We start from the raw sequence: 21,111 nt of genomic DNA on the forward strand, positions 1-21,111 counted from the left end.
CTCAAAAAATCCTTCCTGTGTTACCACAGGTGGTCCTGACAGATAAGTCTCCACAAATATAAGGGCCTACCAGTGCTATATGTCTAGAACATAAAAATGGCACTACAGACATGTGTCAGCAGCCTCAAGACAAGTGCTTCCATGAAAGATAATTACTCTAACAAGATAAGAGAACATTTTTGATGCAACAGATGCATCAAGGTTGTGTGCTTGTTTGCTTAAGATTGTTCAATACAGTGTAGTGTTCCTGGGGCTCAGTGTTCATTATTTGCATATGTCAGTGATCTCTGTGTGTATACAAGTTTTGTCCTATTTTGAAGTGATTGCTAGAATTAGTTAATTTCACTGTCTGCCAATCAAGTCACCAGCACTAAGAGGAATGAGAGATACTCATAGCCAAGAGTGTGCCTGATGCTGGCTCAGAATGCCTGAATGGTTTGGCTGAGCCCTGGACAGTACCCCCCCTCTGTGATGCGACCCACTCACACTCATGTCCTGTGTAGAAGTGCTGCATGTTCCATTAAGTTAAGGAAGTAATATTTATGATCACTTCTTCATCTGTAGTGAATCATATGGAGCCCATAATATTACCAAATATTATATTATCAGCTTAACAGCACTCCCATACCTTAAAAAGAAAAGAAATTGTAAATGTGATTTGTGATGTCAGTGCATTCTGAATCTTGGCATAATAGGTATGAACTCTGAGGAATTTCCAAATGATGGAAGTGTAAATTCATTCTTGTTTGAATAATGTTTCTAAGATAGAAACAGTTTTAAGATCCCTGGAGGTTCAAGGCCAGAGATATCTCCCAGCAAGCAAATGTGGAAGATATTTCCTCTTACTGCTGTGTGGTGTGGACAAAACTCTCATGTCAGTGACGGAGAGCTTCATATCTTGGCAGCAGCATGTCAGGTATGTGACAATGGATCTTTATTCTAGTTGTATGAAAACTCTCAAAGCAAGTGTAAGCCTAGGAATCTCAATATAATCATGAATAGATAAATAAATACAATAATAATGTACTGTATGCTGTTGAACTGATACTAAAAAAGCTGTCACACAAATGCTTCATGAGGCAACTCGGATGATCTTTATTGACAATCTGCACATACCAGAGTTTATTCATGTGCATCCTAACATAAAGTGATTATTATACACCATAGTTCTCTAGTTCTCATTGTAGAATGAGTATAGTGAATCTGTACACCTTCATCCACTCTTATGGTCACAATTAGGCAAGTTTTTCCATCTCCGGTTCTCAGTGAATCAGTTTGGTAGTCAATTACCAAGGATTGTAAATCTTGGGTCACTCTTAATCCTTCTACATACTACATTCCTGACATCATCTGCAGCCTGTCCCATGTTCACCTGGAGTTATTGTTTCTCACTAATCTTTCCCATAAGGCTCTGTCTTCCACCTCCCCTCAACACAAGCTCTCTCTCTCTCTCTCTCTCTCTCTCTCTCTCTCTCTCTCTCTCTCTCTCTCTCTCTCTCTCTCTCAGAAAAGTCTCCATAAATAAGCATTTGGGACAATTTCATATAAAAAAACATGTCTTTGAAGTGGCCAAGTGCATACATACGTAATACTGTACAACAGTCAGAGTCACCCTGGGAGCATAAAGTTGTTCAAAGGGTACATGGAAAGGAACACGACGTAACCAGTGTGTAGGAGAGTGCACAGCAGGAAAAGATTTTTAAGGAAGAAATTATGTGTTGTGTAACCTATGAACATGACATAATATGTCATGTACATAGTGTATATGAGAGCACAGCAGGAAAAGATGGTTTAGGATGAAAATTGTGTGGGACTCAAGAAATTAATTTCAATTGATATTAAAGTACATCATTACAAAACTATGTATTATGTTGGTTTATTACACTCAGACGCAGGTCGTGCCTCATGTGATTGAGATGTGGCATTTTGTTTTATTTTAGCATATATATAACAATTATTTAGAACTGATTACCTATTTTCTATATTTAAATTATAAACTACATTTATTTACATATTTTCAAAATTAGAAAGTACTTTTATTGACATATTTTCAGTCTTAAAACCAGAGGAATATGTGAAGTATTCATGTAATTTTCTGTAATTGATCGCCCTAGGTGCGAGGGTACATGAATTCCAAAAAAAAAAAAAAAAAAAAAAACTCCCGGAAGGGTGTATGAACTTGGGAAAAGTTGGAAAATACTGCTGTACAATACCATTTTCCGTACCGATATCCGTTAAATGACGGAACATTAATAAGAAATGCTATCCAGACATGCCAAGGATAAGATTACTATAGGAGGGATTACTGTAATATTTCACAACCAGTGAAAAGAGGGAGGAGTCGCAGCGCAGCTAAACTTATAGCTACAAACAATAGATGAAAAGAAACCCAATGTTCATAGAATACACAAAGCAAGGGCGTGGCGTGTCACCTGCGACTGCCCTTTAAAAGTGTCCAGGCCTAGTGGTTTTGTCAGTTAGCTTTCGTACCGCTTGGGCTCAGCTCTGTCGGGCACCGGCACCTGAAGAAGGCCAGCAACTGACTCTGTTGTTTGCTGCGTCCTCCCAGCGGCTACCCTTCCTCATTCCTATTCTGCATTACGCACGGCTCTAAGTCACCTGGATTTACAAAGTTTAAGAGCTTCAAACACTTCTGTTGTGAGTACACAGGGACAATTTTCTGGCTAAATATCACCAGAGTAACTGGTGACTGGCGTCTTACCAACACTCTGTCTTCCACTATTTGATTGTTGATATTAAACGTACATTAATAGGCTCGGGCTTCACCAAAGTCCGTCACTGTAAGGGAAACAGGAAGCTGAGTCAGTCCTATGGTTGGAGTATACAAGATGATAGCGATGCAGAGGTAACCAAAGCAGCAGCTGCTTCCGAGTCGCTTGGGGGAGGAAGGCGTGAAGTGTGAGGGTGTCGGAGATTGCCAGGCGATGGACACACGTCATGCTTACGGCCCAGCATGACGCTTATGCCAGCTTAGCCGAGCCTGAACCTTTAATGTAGACCCAGCTTTGCCTTGTCAAGGATTGTCGGGATCAGCAGCAGGGGCGCCTATCCAAGAATGTGGTTACCGTGTTTCTTGGAGAATCTCATCACCCTCTTAGTGTTGCATAATTTTGACGAAATTCCCGAAGGCAGGATGTCTCAAACAATATCTTTCCAGCAGGTTGCTAAACAATGGAAGACGCCCAGCTGTACGTGTCTGCTAATGCCATGCAGAGGCGCGACGCCCTCCTGGTGCTGAGCGAGTATCTGCCGCAGATGGCCTGGAGCGAGGAAGGGGAAAATGTGCTGGACATTGGCTGTGGCTCAGGTGTGTGTGTGTGTGTTTGCGCGCGCGCGATAAATATGGAAAAATTGGAAATGCTCAAATATTTAAACTTAATTTTCTTCTACAGAAATCAGAGTTGTTGCAGGAAAAATTGTAGCAGCCCCTCTCCTCACACACTGGAGATGGCTTTTCTTTATTTACTGGGCGTCACCCGCATTACGTGACACAATAAGTACAACAGTTTAGCATTCAAGGTTTCAAGACACTTATCCTCCAGTTTTTGGGACTGGCACTATCTGTGAACTTTTTTTTTTTCGCTCCTTTTGTTGCCCTTGGCAACTACCCCTCTTACATGCATAAAAAAAAAAGTAAATAAATATTTGAAATATCGCTCTAATTTTTCGTTATTTCTCTTTTTATAAATCGATCCTGAATTTTTTACACAAGTATAATACAAGCCGGTGTCCAGACCATCAGCTTTCTAGAAGTGCGTGGCTTTCTTTGCTTGATGCAGGAGACGTGACGCGGAACCTGCTAATGCCTCTGCTGCCTCGCGTCGAGCAGGTGGTCGGCGTAGACGTTTCCAGAGACATGGTGAACTTCGCCTCCAAGACTTTCGAGCACAACTCCCTGTCTTTCCGCCAGCTGGACATTGAGCGAGCCGTCCAGCCCCGTCAGGTGTTCCCCGATGGCTTCAGTAAGGCAAGTCATGGGTTGGCGTTCTCCAGTTTGAAGGCACGCATGTTTCATCTGCAGAAAAGACTCGTATGTTTGTTTGTTTTTTTTTCAATACAACAATGTTCCCATTGCATATGCGTCCCTGTAATGTTCCACCAAGCCTTGCCCCGTGTAATCCTTGTCACACCAGGCCTTGTCCCTGCAATCTCTACCACACCAAGTCTTGTCCCTGCAATTCCTGCCACGCCAAGCTTCTTCCCTGCGATGCCTGCCACACCAAGCCTCGTTCCTGTAATTTCTGCAAACGTCACATCGCTGTATATAATTGTGAATGTCAGTTTTTTTTTTCTTTTTTTTTCTTTTTCTTTTTTTCTTCCAAACAGGACATTCAGATGCAGTGAGAAGAAACAGTCGAATAGACGTCCACTGTACAATGATAACGGCTGGCTTTATGTCTTAGTTACGAGTTTTGTTCTTTTCACCTTTATCATTAAAGCATTGCCTCTTACACACCCAGATACTGTTTACTTTATTTATTTATGTATTGATGTATTTGTTTGTTTACTTTTTTCCTGTGGCATATGTGAAAATTATCCATGGGTTAATGAACGCTTAACTCGCAGGTATTCTCCATGTACTGCCTGCACTGGGTGAAGGACCAGGAACGCTGCCTCACCAACATCTACCAGTTGCTGCAGCCTGGAGGCGAGGCTCTGCTGGTATTCTTGGCCCGCAACCCGCTCTTCACCATGTATGAGAACATGAGCATGAAGGAGTGTTGGCAGCCCTACATGCAGGTCGGTACTCAATTCTCGTACAGGGCCCGTATTGAGAAACGCTTTGCGCTCTCGCCACGTCTGTTTTCCAAAGGCCACAGAGATAATTAGCCGGGATCTCAAAAGATCTCCTGTTATTAATGTAAAAATAGTGTCAATCTGTCAGTAAAAGTGTAAAAATATCCTTCAAAGCCTGTGTAACTTCACAAATAAGAACCGGTCATAGGAACAGTAGCAGAGTAACTTATGAGTATAACATTAATGTCTACCGTGTTCAGTGTTTTCCCCGCAATCAGCTGATCTCCTTATAACCAGTGAGTCGTCAGGTATTGTAAGACTGTCGGCAGGAAAATCAGAGATGAATAAGTTAAGTTCGTTTTTATATTCCTTCATGATATTCGGGATACATTCAATCCTTTCGGGACTTGTATTTATCGTTATTATTTTCCATCCCTTGTATAGTCATCATCAGATTATGAATACTTTCTTTTGTATAAATATGACTCCATTACTCAATTAACACCTGCAAAATATTCGGGACATATTTAATCTTTTCGGAAGCTTTATTTCTCTTCATTTTTTCATCCTTTGCATAATTATTACCAGGTTAAGAACACTAAGAAGCTGGCATTGTGTGGTGTAGTGTGCCGCAGGACGTGTTGAAAATATTGGCGATGCATTTGATTTTCATCGGAATCTTTATCTTCATTATTTTCCATCCTTTGCATAGTTGTCACCAGGGAGAACTAAGAAGGTGGTGTTGTGTTATCTTGTGTTGTGTGCCTCAGGACGTGAGCAACTTCGTGCCAGTCTACCAGCACAAGACTGACCCTGCCAAGGCTATGGCTGACTTGGCCGAGGACGTGGGTTTCGAGGTGGTGTCCTGCGAGGCGCCGGAACTTGAGTTTGTCTTCGAAAATATCAACTACTTGAAGAGTAAGTACTTGGAGAACGAGAGAGAGAGAGAGAGAGAGAGAGAGAGAGAGAGAGAGAGAGAGAGAGAGAGAGAGAGAGAGAGAGAGAGAGAGAGAGTAAATAAATATCCAACTGAAATGCCAGTTCCTAAAGATCAGCCAAAAGAGAGCCAAAAGGTGGAAATTCGAGAGATGTCTGCCTCTTGTGCTGGCTGACAGCCGTGCCGTTACAGACGCCATCAAGGCCGTGAATCCGTTCCTGAAGCGGGTGCCTCGCGACCAGCAGGACGCCTTCCTGATGGACTGCCTCAACGAGCTGGCCCGCCTCAAGACCAAGAGGAATGACGGCAAGATGGTGGCGCGCTACTCCCTTATGGTGGTTCACCTGCAGCGTGGCGAGTGATGGGCGGCGGCGGCGGTAGTGATGGAGGTGGGGAGTGGTTGCGTGCAGCTCTCTTTCTCTCTCTCCTGTAATTCTCTGATTGCTGTGGTTTCTTCTCTGCTGACTGAAATTGTCTTTTACAAATTTATATCACAGTTTTGAAAGTTAATATTCATTGTACTGGTGGTAATTTAATATGAAATGGAGCTTTATTTTTGTGAGTGTGTTATATTTTGCTTACTGACAAAATTGACGAGGGTCACGCCAATACAACAGTGTCACTAGCCAACAGAGGATTAAATAAAACATGCCCCTCTCTCACTCCAATCTCGTGATGTGAAGGGCATTCCTGAGCAAATTCAAGCACCACTTCATAACTTCCTTGCCCTTCCAGTAAGCGTTGTGTACGATCCGACGGTAAAAACCACAGACGGTCAAAATCAGACAGTATTTTCAAGTTTTGGCGTCTTATCTCGGCAATATACAAGTTCAACGTTTTTCTAATGGTGTTTTCGTTGTACGAGTATTTGCGATGGCTTAACAAGGATTCTGCATCAATGAGGAAAACACCCGCGAGAACCCAGCAAATCATCTTTGTGGCCTTTGAAAACAGTCCTTATGAGAAAAAAGCGTTTCAAAATACGGGCCATGGTTTAAAGAGACTATTTTGGCTTACATTAATCTCGACTCACTCAACAAACATTCAAAGGTTCCATACATATTTGGATCTACCTAGTCTTATTCTCTAATCGTGCACAGACAAGCTATTCCAATTTTGGGCTTAACTGTTGCTTAAGAATGTACTTTACTCTTCTCCAGTCTTTAAATAAATCGAAGTTCCTTTAACTATTGCTGACTCAGTGTTTGGAGGTTAATGGCCTTATATGTATACAGTTCATGAATGCCTTTTCGCTGTTACGAGATGGAAAGAACGGAAAATACAGGAAATTTGTTTACTGTTGCTGACTCACTATTTTCGTCTATCAGTAGAACAGGACAGGAAGTTAGTTCAGTAATGCCCTTCACTATTAGGAGATCGAAGGAGAGAAGATGCAGGAAGACATACCCAGTACAGGATGCGCGGGGTGTGTGTTGGAGACAGGAAGTTGCACGTGATTTCTTCCTATTGGTGGTGGTGGTGGTGGTGGTGGTGGTGTGTGTGTGTGTGTGTGAGTGTGTGATATTATATGGTGGTCACTTAAACCTTAACTAAATTAACTGACTGAACTGTGTGTGTGTGTGTGTGTGTGTGTAAAATGAATGAGTGCGTGTGTGTTACTCTCTCTCTCTCTCTCTCTCTCTCTCTCTCTCTCTCTCTCTCTCTCTCTCTCTCTCTCTCTCTCTCTCTCTTGTTTTGGTGGCAACACGATGGTGCCGCCTAATCGTGCGCCTCGCAGCCACCACTCTGACATAACAGTGCCATAAACAGTACACAAACAGATAATGATCAGAGGAACCTTTTGTAGCAACACGAGAACACACGGTTATGCCTTCTCTTGTTAATCTTCATGGTCAAAAGTTTATTGTTCTCTAGGACTTGTTTCAGCGAGTGATTATGTGGAAATGAGGAGGTGGAACTTAAGAAAAAGAGGACAGAGCTCAAAAAAAGTATCGTTATTCATCCCCATGCAGCTACAAAAGACGCCTTAAGTGTAATATTGTTGCTAGTTATCCCCACTCAATGTTCCTAATGATAAATTGTCGTACTTTAGTTAAAATTTACGTACAGCATTTTTTTTCCGCTGCGTTATGCGTTTTTCCTTCATTCTTAATTCCTCTTTCGTACATTCGCGAACGGAAATCGAAGATCTTTCAAACTTTCAATATTCTTTTCCATTGTGGCGTGCGCTTATCTTTCATTCTTAATCCCTCTTGTACTGTGAAAATCTACGTAGTACTCACATTCGCTGACAGAAATTTCGCAAGCTTCACCATTCTTTCCCGCTGTGTGAGGCGCTTTACTTCTAATCTTAATTCCTATTGTATTGAGAAAATCCATCAGTTACAAGCTTTTTTAAGGAGTTTCTCAGCAATTTAGAGGACTTTTGAGACACTTCTTTTGGATAATAATTTTGGCTCTGCTCTTTGGGAACTGACATCTTCAGTGGGCTTTTTTTTCTTTGTCTTTTTCGTAGCCATTGACCAGAGTCTCTTACATAGAGAAAAATGAGGTTGAGAAGAAATGATAAGCAATGGGAATGAGTGTAAAAATTTGCCAAAGCCAGTATCCATATTATATGAAGAAAAAAATGATAAATACAATGGAAAGAAGTGTAGGCGCTTAATGAAATTATGGCCATGACTGTACTTCATCCTCCTTACTTCTTTTTACTTCAGGTTATGGTGATTTAGTTCTTATGCCTATTTAAACTTGGGCCCACGTCACGTCCTCTCCCTGTGGTGTTGGTGGTACGTCTTACATTTCTACCTAGAGTCCTTGCTTCTGTATGACTCAGCAAGGCCCACATTCTTAAACGTTTTGTTCTCTCATTAGTTCTCTCATGAGTTATAGGGATGACTAATTGAGTTATCCTAGGTGCTTTTTTTTTTTTTTTAATTGTACAGAGTCTTTCTTATTGTGTCATTTGAATTTGAAAAAAAAAGGACACTTGAAAATCCCACCTACTCTTAGTTAAAAGTGGTCGTGGTAAGGCGCGGAAACGCTTAAGAATACGGAGCTTTAGACCATATTCTGAAACTCTTTTATCCCTCACCTCGACCACTTTCAACAGGTTCTAGTTGTAGTGAAGTGATACGAGTTTTTAATGGTGCTTTTACAGGAAAAACACTCTTAAGAACCCGATTGATCATCTTTATGGCCTTTGAAAATAGTTGTGGTGAGAGAGCAAAGCCTTTCTGAATACGGGCCTACGTGACTGTTTCCTGGCATTCCTAACATGTTGTCTGTAGCAAGTGCGTCCCTTGAGAGAGTCCAGCAGTGATAAAGATCTTTCGTACTGCTGCTGATGTTACGCGATACGAGAGAAGTGGAGTGTAGTTATTATTATTGTTATTATTATTATTATTATTATTATTATTATTATTATTATTATTATCTATTTATTTATTTATTTATTTATTTTATATTACGTGTATGTGAGGAAGATGACTAACGACTCTGGAAAGCTATATGTAAAACAAAAAAAAAATAAAAAAATAACTGCCGCTCCACAGAAGTTAAGTTTAAAAAAGCGGTCCCCATCAGATAGATGTCTTGGCACTCCTCTCTTGAAACAGTCCAAGTCGCGGAAAGGAGGAGAAAACGTGATCAGACTGGCAGACAGAATTTCAGTGTAGTGGCTTCTCTCTCTCTCTCTCTCTCTCTCTCTCTCTCTCTCTCTCTCTCTCTCTCTCTCTCTCTCTCTCTCTCTCTCTCTCTCTCCACTGCAATGCTGCGTTAGTGTGTTGGTGTTAGATTGATGCCTTGTCCTGAAGTCTCCCCCTGCCTTCTGATATAGTATTCCTCTTCTGTAGCTGTAAAGATATTCAGAAGCAAATTAAAACTTATCTAGGATATAATTGGCAAAGACAGATTTTTAAATAGTTGATGAAATTCGATGTGATTTATGCATTCTTTTTTTTTCGCACCCATTAGTTGTTTACCGATAAAAATAGGTGTATACATCATTACCTAATACAAAATGCATCATGTACGAGATCTTTTGAATAGTTATGAAATTGTATTAAATAATTCTGTAGTTTCATGCTGTTTTATTACCGTTCGTTGTCTGTATGTGTTCCAGCCTTTTTCCAGGTATGTATGTGTTCCAGCCTTTTTCCAGGTCTGTATGTGTTCCAGCCTTTTTCCAGGTCTTCTCCTCAGCAGCACTCCTTCTTTTTTAACAATAGTCTGCTCCGTTGTATGTGGGCAAAAGTAGATTCACGAATAGCAATGTAGATGAACGGAAGAAACTTAGCAGGAAAGTGGACCGTGCATAAACATTGGATACTTTCGAGAGGAGGTCTGGTAAATTTAATGATAATGGCAGATGTTGAGTTTTTAAATGCCCAGGAGTTGTGTTAAGTCAATTGGTCTTTTGTAATCCCATTATTTCAGTACGTGTTTATGTTCTTGTGTGACTTATCCTCTTCAAAGGAGCACAACCTTCCATTCCAGTGATCAGACGAGCTAAGATGGACCAGTGCATCTTGGCAGGTTCACTGAAAGCAGTTAGGTTAAACTTGAGGTCCTTCAAGAGGGAGATTTCAAGACACTTCTCATAATTTTGGATTTTTCTTTCGATTCCTCTTTATGGATTGTCACCTTCAGTGTTTTTTTTATTATTATTATTTTTTTTTTTTCGTCTGTTTTGTTACCCTTGGCCAGAGCCCCTCTTACATAAACAAGATGATGATAATGATGATGATGATGAAGAAGAAGAAGAAGAAAAGGTGTTCTCCGTCACGGTGCCCCATGTTAGGCACTGTGGGATTGGTCTTCATTGTGACCTCCCTTCTTGCAGTGACCGCCACACTCGACACGGAGGGAAGCAGGTTGAGAAAGGTTGAGAGTCTGATGATTATGATGATGATGATGATGATACACTTTGTCCAGGGCAGCCAGAGAGATTCCAGGTGTAGTCAGTGTGGCGGCGAGGCCCCAGAGGGCGGGGTGCATGAGCTGCGGAGGCGGCCAACACTCGGCAGTCTGCAGTGTACCAAGCATGACTAGACTGAGATGGAGACTTTGTTTCACGGCCCTGAGTTTGATGCTTTCAGTCATCTTGCTGTACGGGAAGTATACGTCTTCACCAGAAGATCAACAGAGGGAGTTAAGGAAAAGCGTGGAAATAACACGAATGACAGAAATACCTGTCGTTTCTCAAGATGCGAACAAGACTCACGTTAATAGTCCAGCAGCGCCGCTCAAGACGCTTCATTCCAGCAACGTTTCATTTTGCAGGGTAAGTCCATTAGGATACGAACGTCTAGGAGCTCAATTAAGTAAGTTCACTTTCAATTTGACAGAAACCAGTAACCTTTTAATGGCCGCCAGTCCCTTAACCCTTTAGCTGCAAATAACACAATGACACTTGCTTATTCAATAATTCTATTTGACCATAATTGTACAGAAATAATACTGCAGATACTAAAAGATTTCAATTACTCCTCCATTTCTTTCGCTTTCATCGGTATCTTTGGGAAATATGCTTTAAATATCCGATAGATAACTTAATCAAGCTCAAGGTAAAGCCAGCAACAGTCAAAGGGTCTTAAAACCGTTATCAGTCTAACATAATCCAACAACAAATCACTAATATTGCAGCTTTAGATTCTTTCTTGTCGGAGTCTGTGAAAGGTGACTGGCCTGTGGACCGTAATGTCAACACAGCACCGCGCTCCAGTGGGCTGAGCCGCGCTGTGAGTCAGGATACGATCAAACACCAGTAAAGTTTCAATCCCGCACAAAAACACACTCATAACTAGAAACCTTCTACCCTTCTTTCATATCTAGAGTGTCAGCTTGAAGTATCATATAAGAAGTTTTTTTTTATTCATTTATTTTTTTTTTTTTTTTCTTTTTTACCTTTGTGAAAGTCAAGGTGTGGTAAGTAAACATATAAGTGGTTATTATTATTATTATTATTATTATTATTATTATTATTATTATCATGGACTGCAGTATTTTTTTTAAGTTAGTTATTATGAGATTGTCTTGTCCTTGATTATAATGTGTGACGACTATACCGTATAGCTGTGTGATCGATAAACTACTACGACTACTACTGCTACTACTACTACTATTACTACTACTACTACTACTACTACTACTACTACTACTACTACTACTACTACTACTGTGTTGGCAGGATCCTGGCAGCCTACCGCCACACCTGGCAGCTCGACGACTGAGGATGAGAAAAGTGTGCGCCTTCTTGAAAACACATTCACCCTTGCTGAGGCGCCGTCGCCTTACTACCACACTGCTGTCAAAACTCCGGTGGGACATCAGCCACCACATTCTGTACTGCCCAGTGCCGCAGGTATAGTGTGAGCAAGGAAGTAAAAGTCACGGGTGAGGCAGGTGGCAGCGGGTGGCAGGACCTTGCACCTTACCCCGTGCTGCCTCCAGACGGCACGCGTGATTGGTGGTACTGGTCAGACTATGTAATTTCTTGTATAATCTTTAAGCATTGGGCGCAGTCTGAAGCATTTCAGTGTTTCATCTTAACTATTTTTAACAGGCTCCAGTGGAAGTCATTCGAGTTTTCAAGGATGTTTCCATGACTGTACTGATAGTTCAACAAGGATTCTGCACCATCAGTAAGAAAACTAGCCATGGGAATGCGAATAATCACCTGCAGCCGTTGAAAGTAGTCCCCATGAGAGTGCGAAGAGTCTCAAAATACGGACTCTGAAATGTAAACCAGATTCCATATCCCCATACAATGTCTGTAGAACACACATTGCCCCTATTGAAATAACAGGAATGAACACTGCAGGTCGGGCTTCCGTGGGCGAGATACATACTGGGCTCCGTGGGTGTGCAGAGCAGCTCAGTGACAAGCAACAATGTGGATGTTCTGCTGGGGCGGCGCCTTCCGTCGCCATCCTTGGAGGTACTGGAGGTATTTGCTCTGGGCGACGGCGTGCGGGTGATGGTCGCACAGCACCCCTTCACCAGGCTGGCGTCCGCCTATCTAGTGAGCGTTAAACATAAGATCTTTATCTGTCAAAAGGAATGCATTGGATGTAGGATTCTTGGTATCTATAGACATTTTTGTTCTTGTTCTTGTTCTTTCGCTCTTGTTGTTGTTGTTGTTGTTGTTGTTGTTTTTGTTGTCCTCGTTTTTCTTGTTCTTGTTCTTGTTCTTGTTTTTCTACTTTATACTCCGTTATGTATGTTGCTACTCTACGCTTGTTCGTTTACCTCCCTGATTATATTCCTGCTTACTTGATCGGTTGATTGATTACCTTACATTGACTGATTACCTTCATAATGTAATCATTAAATTCAGTTTCTATCTATTTTATATATATATATATATATATATATATATATATATATATATATATATATATATATATATATATATATATATATATATATATATATATATATATATATATATATATATATATATATATATATATATTTTTTTTTTTTTTTTTTTTTTTTTTTTTTCTCTCTCTCTCTCTCTCAGACGCTGATGGAAGAAGCCAACTCGACACACACTTCAAAGTCTCCGAAAGGGACCAAGGGAGGGGAGCACACTCACAGCCAGGCCAGGGTCGCAGTGCCCGCCTCTTTCAGGGAGTTCTGTCGCCACGTGACGCACACCATAGAACAGTGGGTGGCCAGCCCACACCTGCCGCCCCCCGACCCTCGCTGGATGCCCGTCATCTACCTGTGTTCGCCCTGCACCGTGAACTATACTATCATCAGGTTAGATCATGGAAATTTTTTTGGTTTTAGTTTTCTATAACTTTTTTTTTTTATTTTCTCTTTGTTGCAGTGGGCGGTATTGCAAGAGATCAAAGTCATCCTGCAATGAAGTTATGTTGAGAAGAGTAGAACGTACACGAAACAGTCCAATTCCGGTCTGAAAGTCTGTTATTGGTTTTGTATCACTCCTTTATTTTCTTAACTTCGATGTTTTTAGTTTTTACTTTATTATATAGTAGCTATTATGTCGCTAGTTTTCTCTAAAATTGCAGTGATATTATGTACTCTAGAGTAGTATTAGATGAAACAGTCCAATTAAGGTATGAAAGTCTAGCGTTATATAATATTCACTTGTGTTATGTACGAGACCTCTTGAGTTACTCCAAAATTACATCTCGCGCTGTTTTACCGTTCTTTGTCCCTATGTATGTAGACAAAAAAACTAATTCACACACAGCGTTGTTTGTATGATATTTGTGTTTCAGCAACGTTGAATGTTTCGACTCAGACGTTAAGTTCATCACTGACTACTGTGGCTTGCGTGGCAAGGCGAGGGACGCCCTGAGTGGTAAGCAGTCCTCCCTGCAGCGGCCAGGACACACTGAAGAGAAGCGCGACCCCGCGGAGGATGACGGGGCGCAGTGTGTGGAGGAAAGTAAACAGGAATCACTTCTAACTGAGGTCATGAAGGAAGGAAGAGAGTCTTACTTCTCGTCCATAAGCAACAGGGGCATGGGCGGCAGTGTGCGGGCGCTTTTCAATCAGCTCTCAGAGGAGGAGGTGGATCGGCTGTACCGCGTCTATCAGCATGACTTTGATCTATTGCAATACCGTCCACTGTAGCATAGAGAACACCATATCAGCCAGCATACTAGCTCGGAAGCTTTGTAGGGAATTAGCTCGTGTGTATAAGCAAGAGTTATTTTTTTCCATTATCATGTTAGAATTAATACGTAATGATAATTATAGTCCATCCACTGTACAATTTATTTTTATTCTTTTCCTGTCGTCTGTGTTCAGTGTGTCATTTCTGCCTCTATTGTTGTTGCCGTTATTGTTATAAAGGTAAACAAAGTAGAACGCTGCAGCTATTTCTGTATTATTCAGCTTCTGATGATTTCTTTTTATCTATTTAAGTGACTCTTTTTTGAGCAGCAAGCCCCGAGAAGCTACCCAATAGATAGTTTGTTATATGCGACATTTTGTTCCAACATCTCCAGGCAGAATGAGACAATGGGTGCCTGCACCTCATAATACATTTGGATGAAGAAAGATTTACTTGCTGGGATATAGGAAATGACAAGTATCTAGTGGGCAGAAATTTGGTGATGCATTATGTCACTGTCATCTCATCAAATCACCCTATTCTAAACAATCTTGGCCTGTGGTCTCAGCGGGCACAAGCACAGCCATAGCAATCGCGCAAAGCCTCTTGAAACCAAGACTCTCGTGGAATTTTGCGGAAGCGGCATTGAAGTCTTCAATGACAACGATAGCGAAGAAACCCTCCTGCAGCATTTGATGGGCCAGGGCCAGGGTGGCCCTGCTTGCTAGTCCTTTGCGACGATGGCGCGGCAGCGTGAAGGTGTTGCCCATCCATCCATTTTTGGTTGTGCGGACCCATGACACTAGTGTTTCCTTTGCTGCCTCCTGTGGTGACCCTGCACTATCGGTGAGGCTGCGCTTACGGATACCGCTGGACGGGAAGTGAGCGATATCATGCCTGATATTATCCTCAGAGTCAAGAAAGTTGAATTCCCAGTTTGTCCAAACCACCGACGCCTCGTTCTCGTTCAGGCTGGATATGTGGTACTCTGGAGGCAGCCTGCAACAGTGAACCGCAACACCTTTACAGTCAACTCCATTGTTAAAAATGTCAAGATTGAGAATATTGATAATCATCGACGGAACATGATTCCGCTTCAATTACTCAGTGTCCAGTATAGCAGGCGCCTCAAGGTTGTATACATGTCCCTTACGCTTCACATGAACCTGCACCTGCCGGCCGCCGATGCTGTCCAGCGACTGGATCTGTGGGAGAAGTGACAACGGTACAATGAAAGGAAATCGTGTTGTCATTTATCAGTTATGCAATAACTTTTCATTTGTGTCTTTGGAAACACACACACACACACACACACACACACACACACACACACACACACACTACATCGTTTTTACCAAATGCAAACAGGAAGACGAAGAGTGAACACTAACTTCGGGCAGCAGGATTCTGGGAAGGCCTATCAAGGCCTTGGGCTGACTCCAGTCCAGGTCAGGGATGAGAGAAAGGTATTGAGCTACATCCTTAACAGTGTGCTCCTCAGGGCTCCAGAACACTTCGATGCACTGCGGGTCCTGTAAAGTAGCGCGTTCAGCCTTGTTGTCCCACACCATAAACAACTGCTCTCCCTCGGCTGTAACTAGAGCGGGTTTTCATGTACTGCAATGAAAACTTCAAATGACTGCTACTTTACATGATCCACTCGCATGGCGTCGTGGTGTCCCTCACGGGCAAGCTCTTTCATGATGATACAATCATGGTGATGCAGATTACATCACCAAATTAGGCTAGTTACTATAGTAGCCAGTCATATGCTTACCTCCCGCTGCCTGGCGCCCTATGTACTCGCTACTCGGCAGTGTGCTGAGGCATTGGCTACGTGCACGATATATACTCACGCCGGATCCTATGGGAGCGATGATGGTGAAGCAGGAAGGGTGCTGGCCGACGGGCACCAGGATGGAGGCAGGTCGGAAAGAATGTAGGCCGTAGCGTGCCGCCAAACTCAAGCCGCCATACACCTTGACACAAAGTTACGTTAGTCTGCTAGATAAAAGAAAAAAATGTTTTTTATATCCACTCACGAGCAGGTGTGTACTCACAACGATAGAGTGAGGTAGGTGACGGGCCAGCCTCGCTTTCAATGCGTCCAGCTCGTCCTCCCTCACCTGGCGCAGTGCAACCACATTCGCCATCGTGGCGAATAAAGCCCCTCTCCTCTTGTTTTCGTTTCCTTTTGTTTTGTTCAGCTGTGACAGTCGAGTTTCTTTCAGATATTAGTTGTTTCAGGCAGAAGGTTTCATTGTACATCACAATGAGAAAGAAGAAAAAACAAAAAATATTTTGTAATATTTTAATGAGAGTATACGAATTAATTTATAATGCAAAAACCAACTATCGGCATATGCATAATAATATTCGTTCTTCTCCCATACACCAGGATGTCTGTGATCAACTGAAGGTAGTCACACACCTGTTGTGGTGCGAGTCTGTGGTTCGTAAACATACTGTGACTCTGGATTGAGAGAGAGAGAGAGAGAGAGAGAGAGAGAGAGAGAGTGTGTGTGTGTGTGTGTGTGTGTGTGTGTGTGTGTGTATCGACCGACAGTTTCAGTGTGTTTCTATCCTTCACCTATTCCACTGTTCCTTATTAGTCCCATTCCTTAACTGTTACTACATCTCTCACTCTCACTCCCTCTCCCATCTTAACGCCCGACATACCCTTCTCATATATATTCTACAGCATGTACACTGGTTCCATAACAACCCATGATAAGTGCTTCAAAGGCATGCTCATCTGATCAAGTTCACATAACTGTCTCCAGATATGTATGCACTTTCACGCCCTTAACCTGTCCATTGTCTGATATCAATAGCCTTCAACTGTACTTCATAAATTTGATATCAATTCTTCTTTTCTCCTTCCTACATTAATTTAGTCAAGATTTTAGCCTCCCAAAACTGAACTAGTACGTATTACAGTAATATTACAGTTACATAAGTACAACAGCATGTCACGATGTCCAAGGTGATGTCCCTCTGTTCTTCCAAGGGCGTCGACCTCCTGATCCGGGGTTAGGCTTGGTAATTTATCTCGCCTTCTGATAAATTTCTCACTGTTTTTACGAAATGCCGAAAAGGGGCTAATGACACTGGTGGCAAACAATGCAGAAGCACCACTGTAATCTGAAATCTGGGCGGGGATTGCTCGCACTAACGTTCTCTGAAGGAGCTCGGCCTAATACGAAATGCAAGTGTTTCATGAACATTTACGTACCAGAAAATTATCTCAGTGGAGGGAATAAGCTGTGCAATGGCCGAGACAGTAAAGGCCTGTAAAATGACCTCTGGCACTGGCGATTATCACGGCCCTAGTGTCTAAGATGTTGTCTTGTTCTCCCAGTTTGAATCTCATGTCTGGCAAAGGCCTCTCATGGCTGAAGACTTATTTCGCTTTCAATCAGCTTCTCAGTGTTCATAAAACTCCCCAAGGAAGACATGACAGGTATTTGCCGGGAACTACCTCCTTTCTGCATGTACTCCACCAGGGCCCCAAAACTCATTTATTAAATGTATTTCCTACTATTTTTTTGGAATTTATAGCCAGATATTTGATATGCGATGATGCAGTACTCAGAAATTATTTAACTGGTAAAATAAAGCAAATAAAGGTGATCTCCCTATAAAGTGACTAACTACTGATACTGATGACTTTCCTGGTTGTCTACCTTGCATATCCATATAAAAATCATTGCAATAATTTCACAAAAATACTGCAGGCTCCGGCTGTAAGTTCTGGGAGTATTAGCAATAAAGCAAAGTTTAGAGAGAACCGATTGGCAAGAAGTATGTCTCTCTAGATTAATAATCTTATCCCACAAGGAATCAAATTTAAAAAGTTGACCATATACAAAATGGTTCCACCCTTTTCCTTCTTGGAATGTGACAGTCACTAGAAAAAAATCTTGGTAGATTCGCCATGTCCCATTTATACTTTTTTTTTTCATAGAAACACTGAGAAACTAATCTTAAGGGGAAAATGATCTTTGACCACGAGAGACAGTAACCAGGTGGTGACGAAAAGGTGGTTCAGAGACAGGGACCGCGCCGAATGCGAAGTTAACTGTTGCCTCCAATGTCATGTCCCTTTTGGGCAATTCATAGAAACAATGAAGAATTGCTCTGAAGGCGGGATAGATCCTTAGTGGTTAGATTTAAATTATAGGACATTCTCAAAAAAAATAGCAAGGCGGACTTGCCTACTTTTGTCTAATACTTTCCTTTCCTTTCATAAAACTCATTTTTATTCTAGTAATTATTCTTTTTCATCAATTTTATCTATCACATTGCTTTGCTTTCTCTCTCTCTCTCTCTCTCTCTCTCTCTCTCTCTCTCTCTCTCTCTCTCTCTCTCTCTCTCTCTCTCATTCTCACCTCTATCAACAAGAAGAGAAGGGCGAAAGAAAATTGTCACGTCGCCTCCCAATCGTCAGGTAGGCCTTCCAGAACACACCTGCAGGCTCCGTCTCTCGAGGCGAAGATACAGATGCCGGGGCGGGGCGGCAGTACTTATTACAGGGGGTCCGGGCTGGAACGAGGACTTACCAGGCTATTTCCCTACTGTCTGGATGTCCACACACACTCAAGGCAAGGATACAAGCAAACATTGGAATCCTTTGCTGCCTTATATTGACGGGAACCACACATGTGGTTCATGTGGTTCAAGGTCACGGGGGCAGAATTGGGCACAAGGGAAAGGAGTGGACGCCACCACTGCACACTGTTTTACCCCAAAATCACAGGTCACAGGCTACCACCACAGGCACTGTCGCTTACTACAGTCAATATCTCTCAACACAGGTGTACACAGGGGTCACACCTGCGGAGATAGGGCAGAAAAGCGAAGCAGAAGGTCGGCCAAGGCGCCTGAGTGGCTAGACATCACGACACCCCTTTATATCTGCTTCTGCACAAGCAGCACAATTCACAGCTCCCTGGCATCGCCGCCCGATGCCCAGATTTAAACAGCGTAAACTAACATTTCCTTACCGTCGTAACATTTATATAGACCTCATAGGAAAGAGAATTATAAAGACCTTCTACCGTTGGCAATGAATTTATGTTTTTTTTTTCTTTTTTTTTTTTTTTATGTAGGAAGGACACTGGTGTTCTGCAGTGTTTGGCCGCCCACCACCATGGAAGTTAGGACTCTACATTCCTTACTATCTACCCTACTCAGTGGCCGGCCATGCGTTCCCTCACTCGCCGCTCTGCACTCCGTAGCCTGGCACAAATGTAAACATCGCCGAATCCACCGCGACCCGAACACGCATCTAAGAAAAACATCTTAATTTTCATATAAAGAGCATTGACATATAGATGTTTACTGATTTTGCTTGTAGTAACTTGCGACTTTGATATTTTACTCTATTATATTTCGGCACCCAAATTTCGGTACCTTTTGTACCGCCCAATTACCTGTTGAACTGTTTTTTTTTTTTATTTTTTTTTTTTTTTCATGTAGGAAGGACACTGGCCAAGGGCAACAAAAATCCAATAAAAAAATATGCCCACTGAAATACCAGTCCCATAAAAGGGTCAAAGCAGTGGTCAAAAATTCATGAATAAGTGTCTTGAAACCTCCCTCTTGAAGGAATTCAAGTCATAGGAAGGTGGAAATACAGAAGCAGGCAGGGAGTTCCAGAGTTTACCAGAGAAAGGGATGAATGATTGAGAATAATGCGTTAAAGAGGTGGACAGAATAGGGGTGAGAGAAAGAAGAAAGTCTTGTGCAGTGGGGCCGCGGAAGGAGGGGAGGCATACAGTTAGCAAGATCAGAAGAGCAGTTAGCATGAAAATAGCGGTAAAAGACAGCTAGATATGCAACATTGCGGCGGTGAGAGAGAGGCTGAAGACAGTCAGTTAGAGGAGAGGAGTCGATGAGACGAAAAGCTTTTGATTCCACCCTGTCTAGAAGAGCACTATGAGTGGAACCCCCCAGACATGTGAAGCATACTCCATACATGGACGGGTAAGGCCCTTGTACAGAGTTAGCAGCTGGGGGAGTGAGAAAAACTGGCGGAGACGTCTCAGAACACCTAACTTCATAGAAGCTGTTTTAGCTAGAGGTGAGATGTGAAGTTTCCAGTTCAAATTATAAGTAAAGGACAGACCGAGGATGTTCAGTGTAGAAGAGGGGGACAGTTGAGTGTCATTGAAGAAGAGGGGATAGTTGTCTGGAAGGTTGTGTCGAGTTGATAGATGGAGGAATTGAGTTTTTGAGGCACTGAACAATACCAAGTTTGCTCTGCCCCAATCAGAAATTTTAGAAAGATCAGAAGTCAAGCGTTCTGTGGCTTCCCTGCGTGATATGTTTACCTCCTGAAGGGTTGGACGTCTATGAAAAGACGTGGAAAAGTGCAGGATGGTATCATCAGCGTAAGAGTGGATAGGACAAGAAGTTTGGTTTAGCAGATCATTAATGAATAATAAGAAGAGAGTGGGTGACAGGACAGAACCCTGAGGAATACCACTGTTAATAGATTTAGGAGAAGAACAGTGACTGTCTACCACAACAGCAATAGAACGGTCAGAAAGGAAACTTGAGATGAAGTTACAGAGAGAAGGATAGAAACCATAGGAGGGTAGTTTGGAAATCAAAGCTTTGTGCCAGACTCTATCAAAAGCTTTTGATATGTCCAAGGCAACAGCAAAAGTTTCACCAAAATCTCTAAAAGAGGATGACCAAGACTCAGTAAGGAAAGCCAGAAGATCACCAGTAGAGCGGCCTTGACGGAACCCATACTGGCGATCAGATAGAAGGTTGTGAAGTGATAGATGTTTAAGAATCTTCCTGTTGAGGATAGATTCAAAAACTTTAGATAGGCATGAAATAGGACAAGACA

The 21,111-nt window shown here is 42.2% G+C and overlaps 2 protein-coding genes across 22 annotated transcripts; one reads left to right on the forward strand and one right to left on the reverse strand.

The window, feature by feature from the left end:
- Positions 1-779: 779 nt before the first annotated feature.
- Positions 780-14,405, forward strand: LOC135106009 (juvenile hormone acid O-methyltransferase-like). Of its 5 annotated transcripts, none has more exons than XM_064014767.1 (10): positions 780-916; positions 3,182-3,328; positions 3,801-3,988; positions 4,588-4,761; positions 5,529-5,676; positions 5,888-10,940; positions 11,847-12,020; positions 12,480-12,680; positions 13,182-13,423; positions 13,909-14,405. In XM_064014767.1, exons 2-6 carry the CDS (start codon positions 3,193-3,195, stop codon positions 6,055-6,057), a joined length of 816 nt encoding a protein of 271 aa, XP_063870837.1. In that variant the 5' UTR covers positions 780-916; positions 3,182-3,192; the 3' UTR covers positions 6,058-10,940; positions 11,847-12,020; positions 12,480-12,680; positions 13,182-13,423; positions 13,909-14,405. The 5 variants fall into 5 exon arrangements, with proteins under 5 accessions (XP_063870837.1, XP_063870839.1, XP_063870838.1 ...); XM_064014769.1 differs by having other exon boundaries at positions 781-916; positions 3,179-3,328; XM_064014768.1 differs by lacking the exon at positions 780-916 and adding an exon at positions 927-2,658 and having other exon boundaries at positions 3,179-3,328.
- On the reverse strand, positions 14,399-19,513 carry LOC135106011 (uncharacterized). 17 transcript variants are annotated; one of them, XM_064014780.1, is made up of 6 exons: positions 19,437-19,505; positions 16,310-16,456; positions 16,106-16,228; positions 15,641-15,781; positions 15,354-15,454; positions 14,399-15,248 (listed from the first exon to the last, which is right to left on the reverse strand). In XM_064014780.1, exons 2-6 carry the CDS (start codon positions 16,400-16,402, stop codon positions 14,786-14,788), a joined length of 921 nt encoding a protein of 306 aa, XP_063870850.1. In that variant the 5' UTR covers positions 16,403-16,456; positions 19,437-19,505; the 3' UTR covers positions 14,399-14,785. The 17 variants fall into 17 exon arrangements, with proteins under 17 accessions (XP_063870850.1, XP_063870841.1, XP_063870845.1 ...); XM_064014771.1 differs by having other exon boundaries at positions 15,641-15,846; positions 16,310-16,473; positions 19,256-19,494; XM_064014775.1 differs by having other exon boundaries at positions 19,256-19,490.
- Between the last annotated feature and the right edge of the window lie 1,598 nt (positions 19,514-21,111).

This window comes from Scylla paramamosain, chromosome 12, assembly GCF_035594125.1.
Source record: "Scylla paramamosain isolate STU-SP2022 chromosome 12, ASM3559412v1, whole genome shotgun sequence".
In the NCBI taxonomy this organism is placed as follows: domain Eukaryota; kingdom Metazoa; phylum Arthropoda; class Malacostraca; order Decapoda; family Portunidae; genus Scylla; species Scylla paramamosain.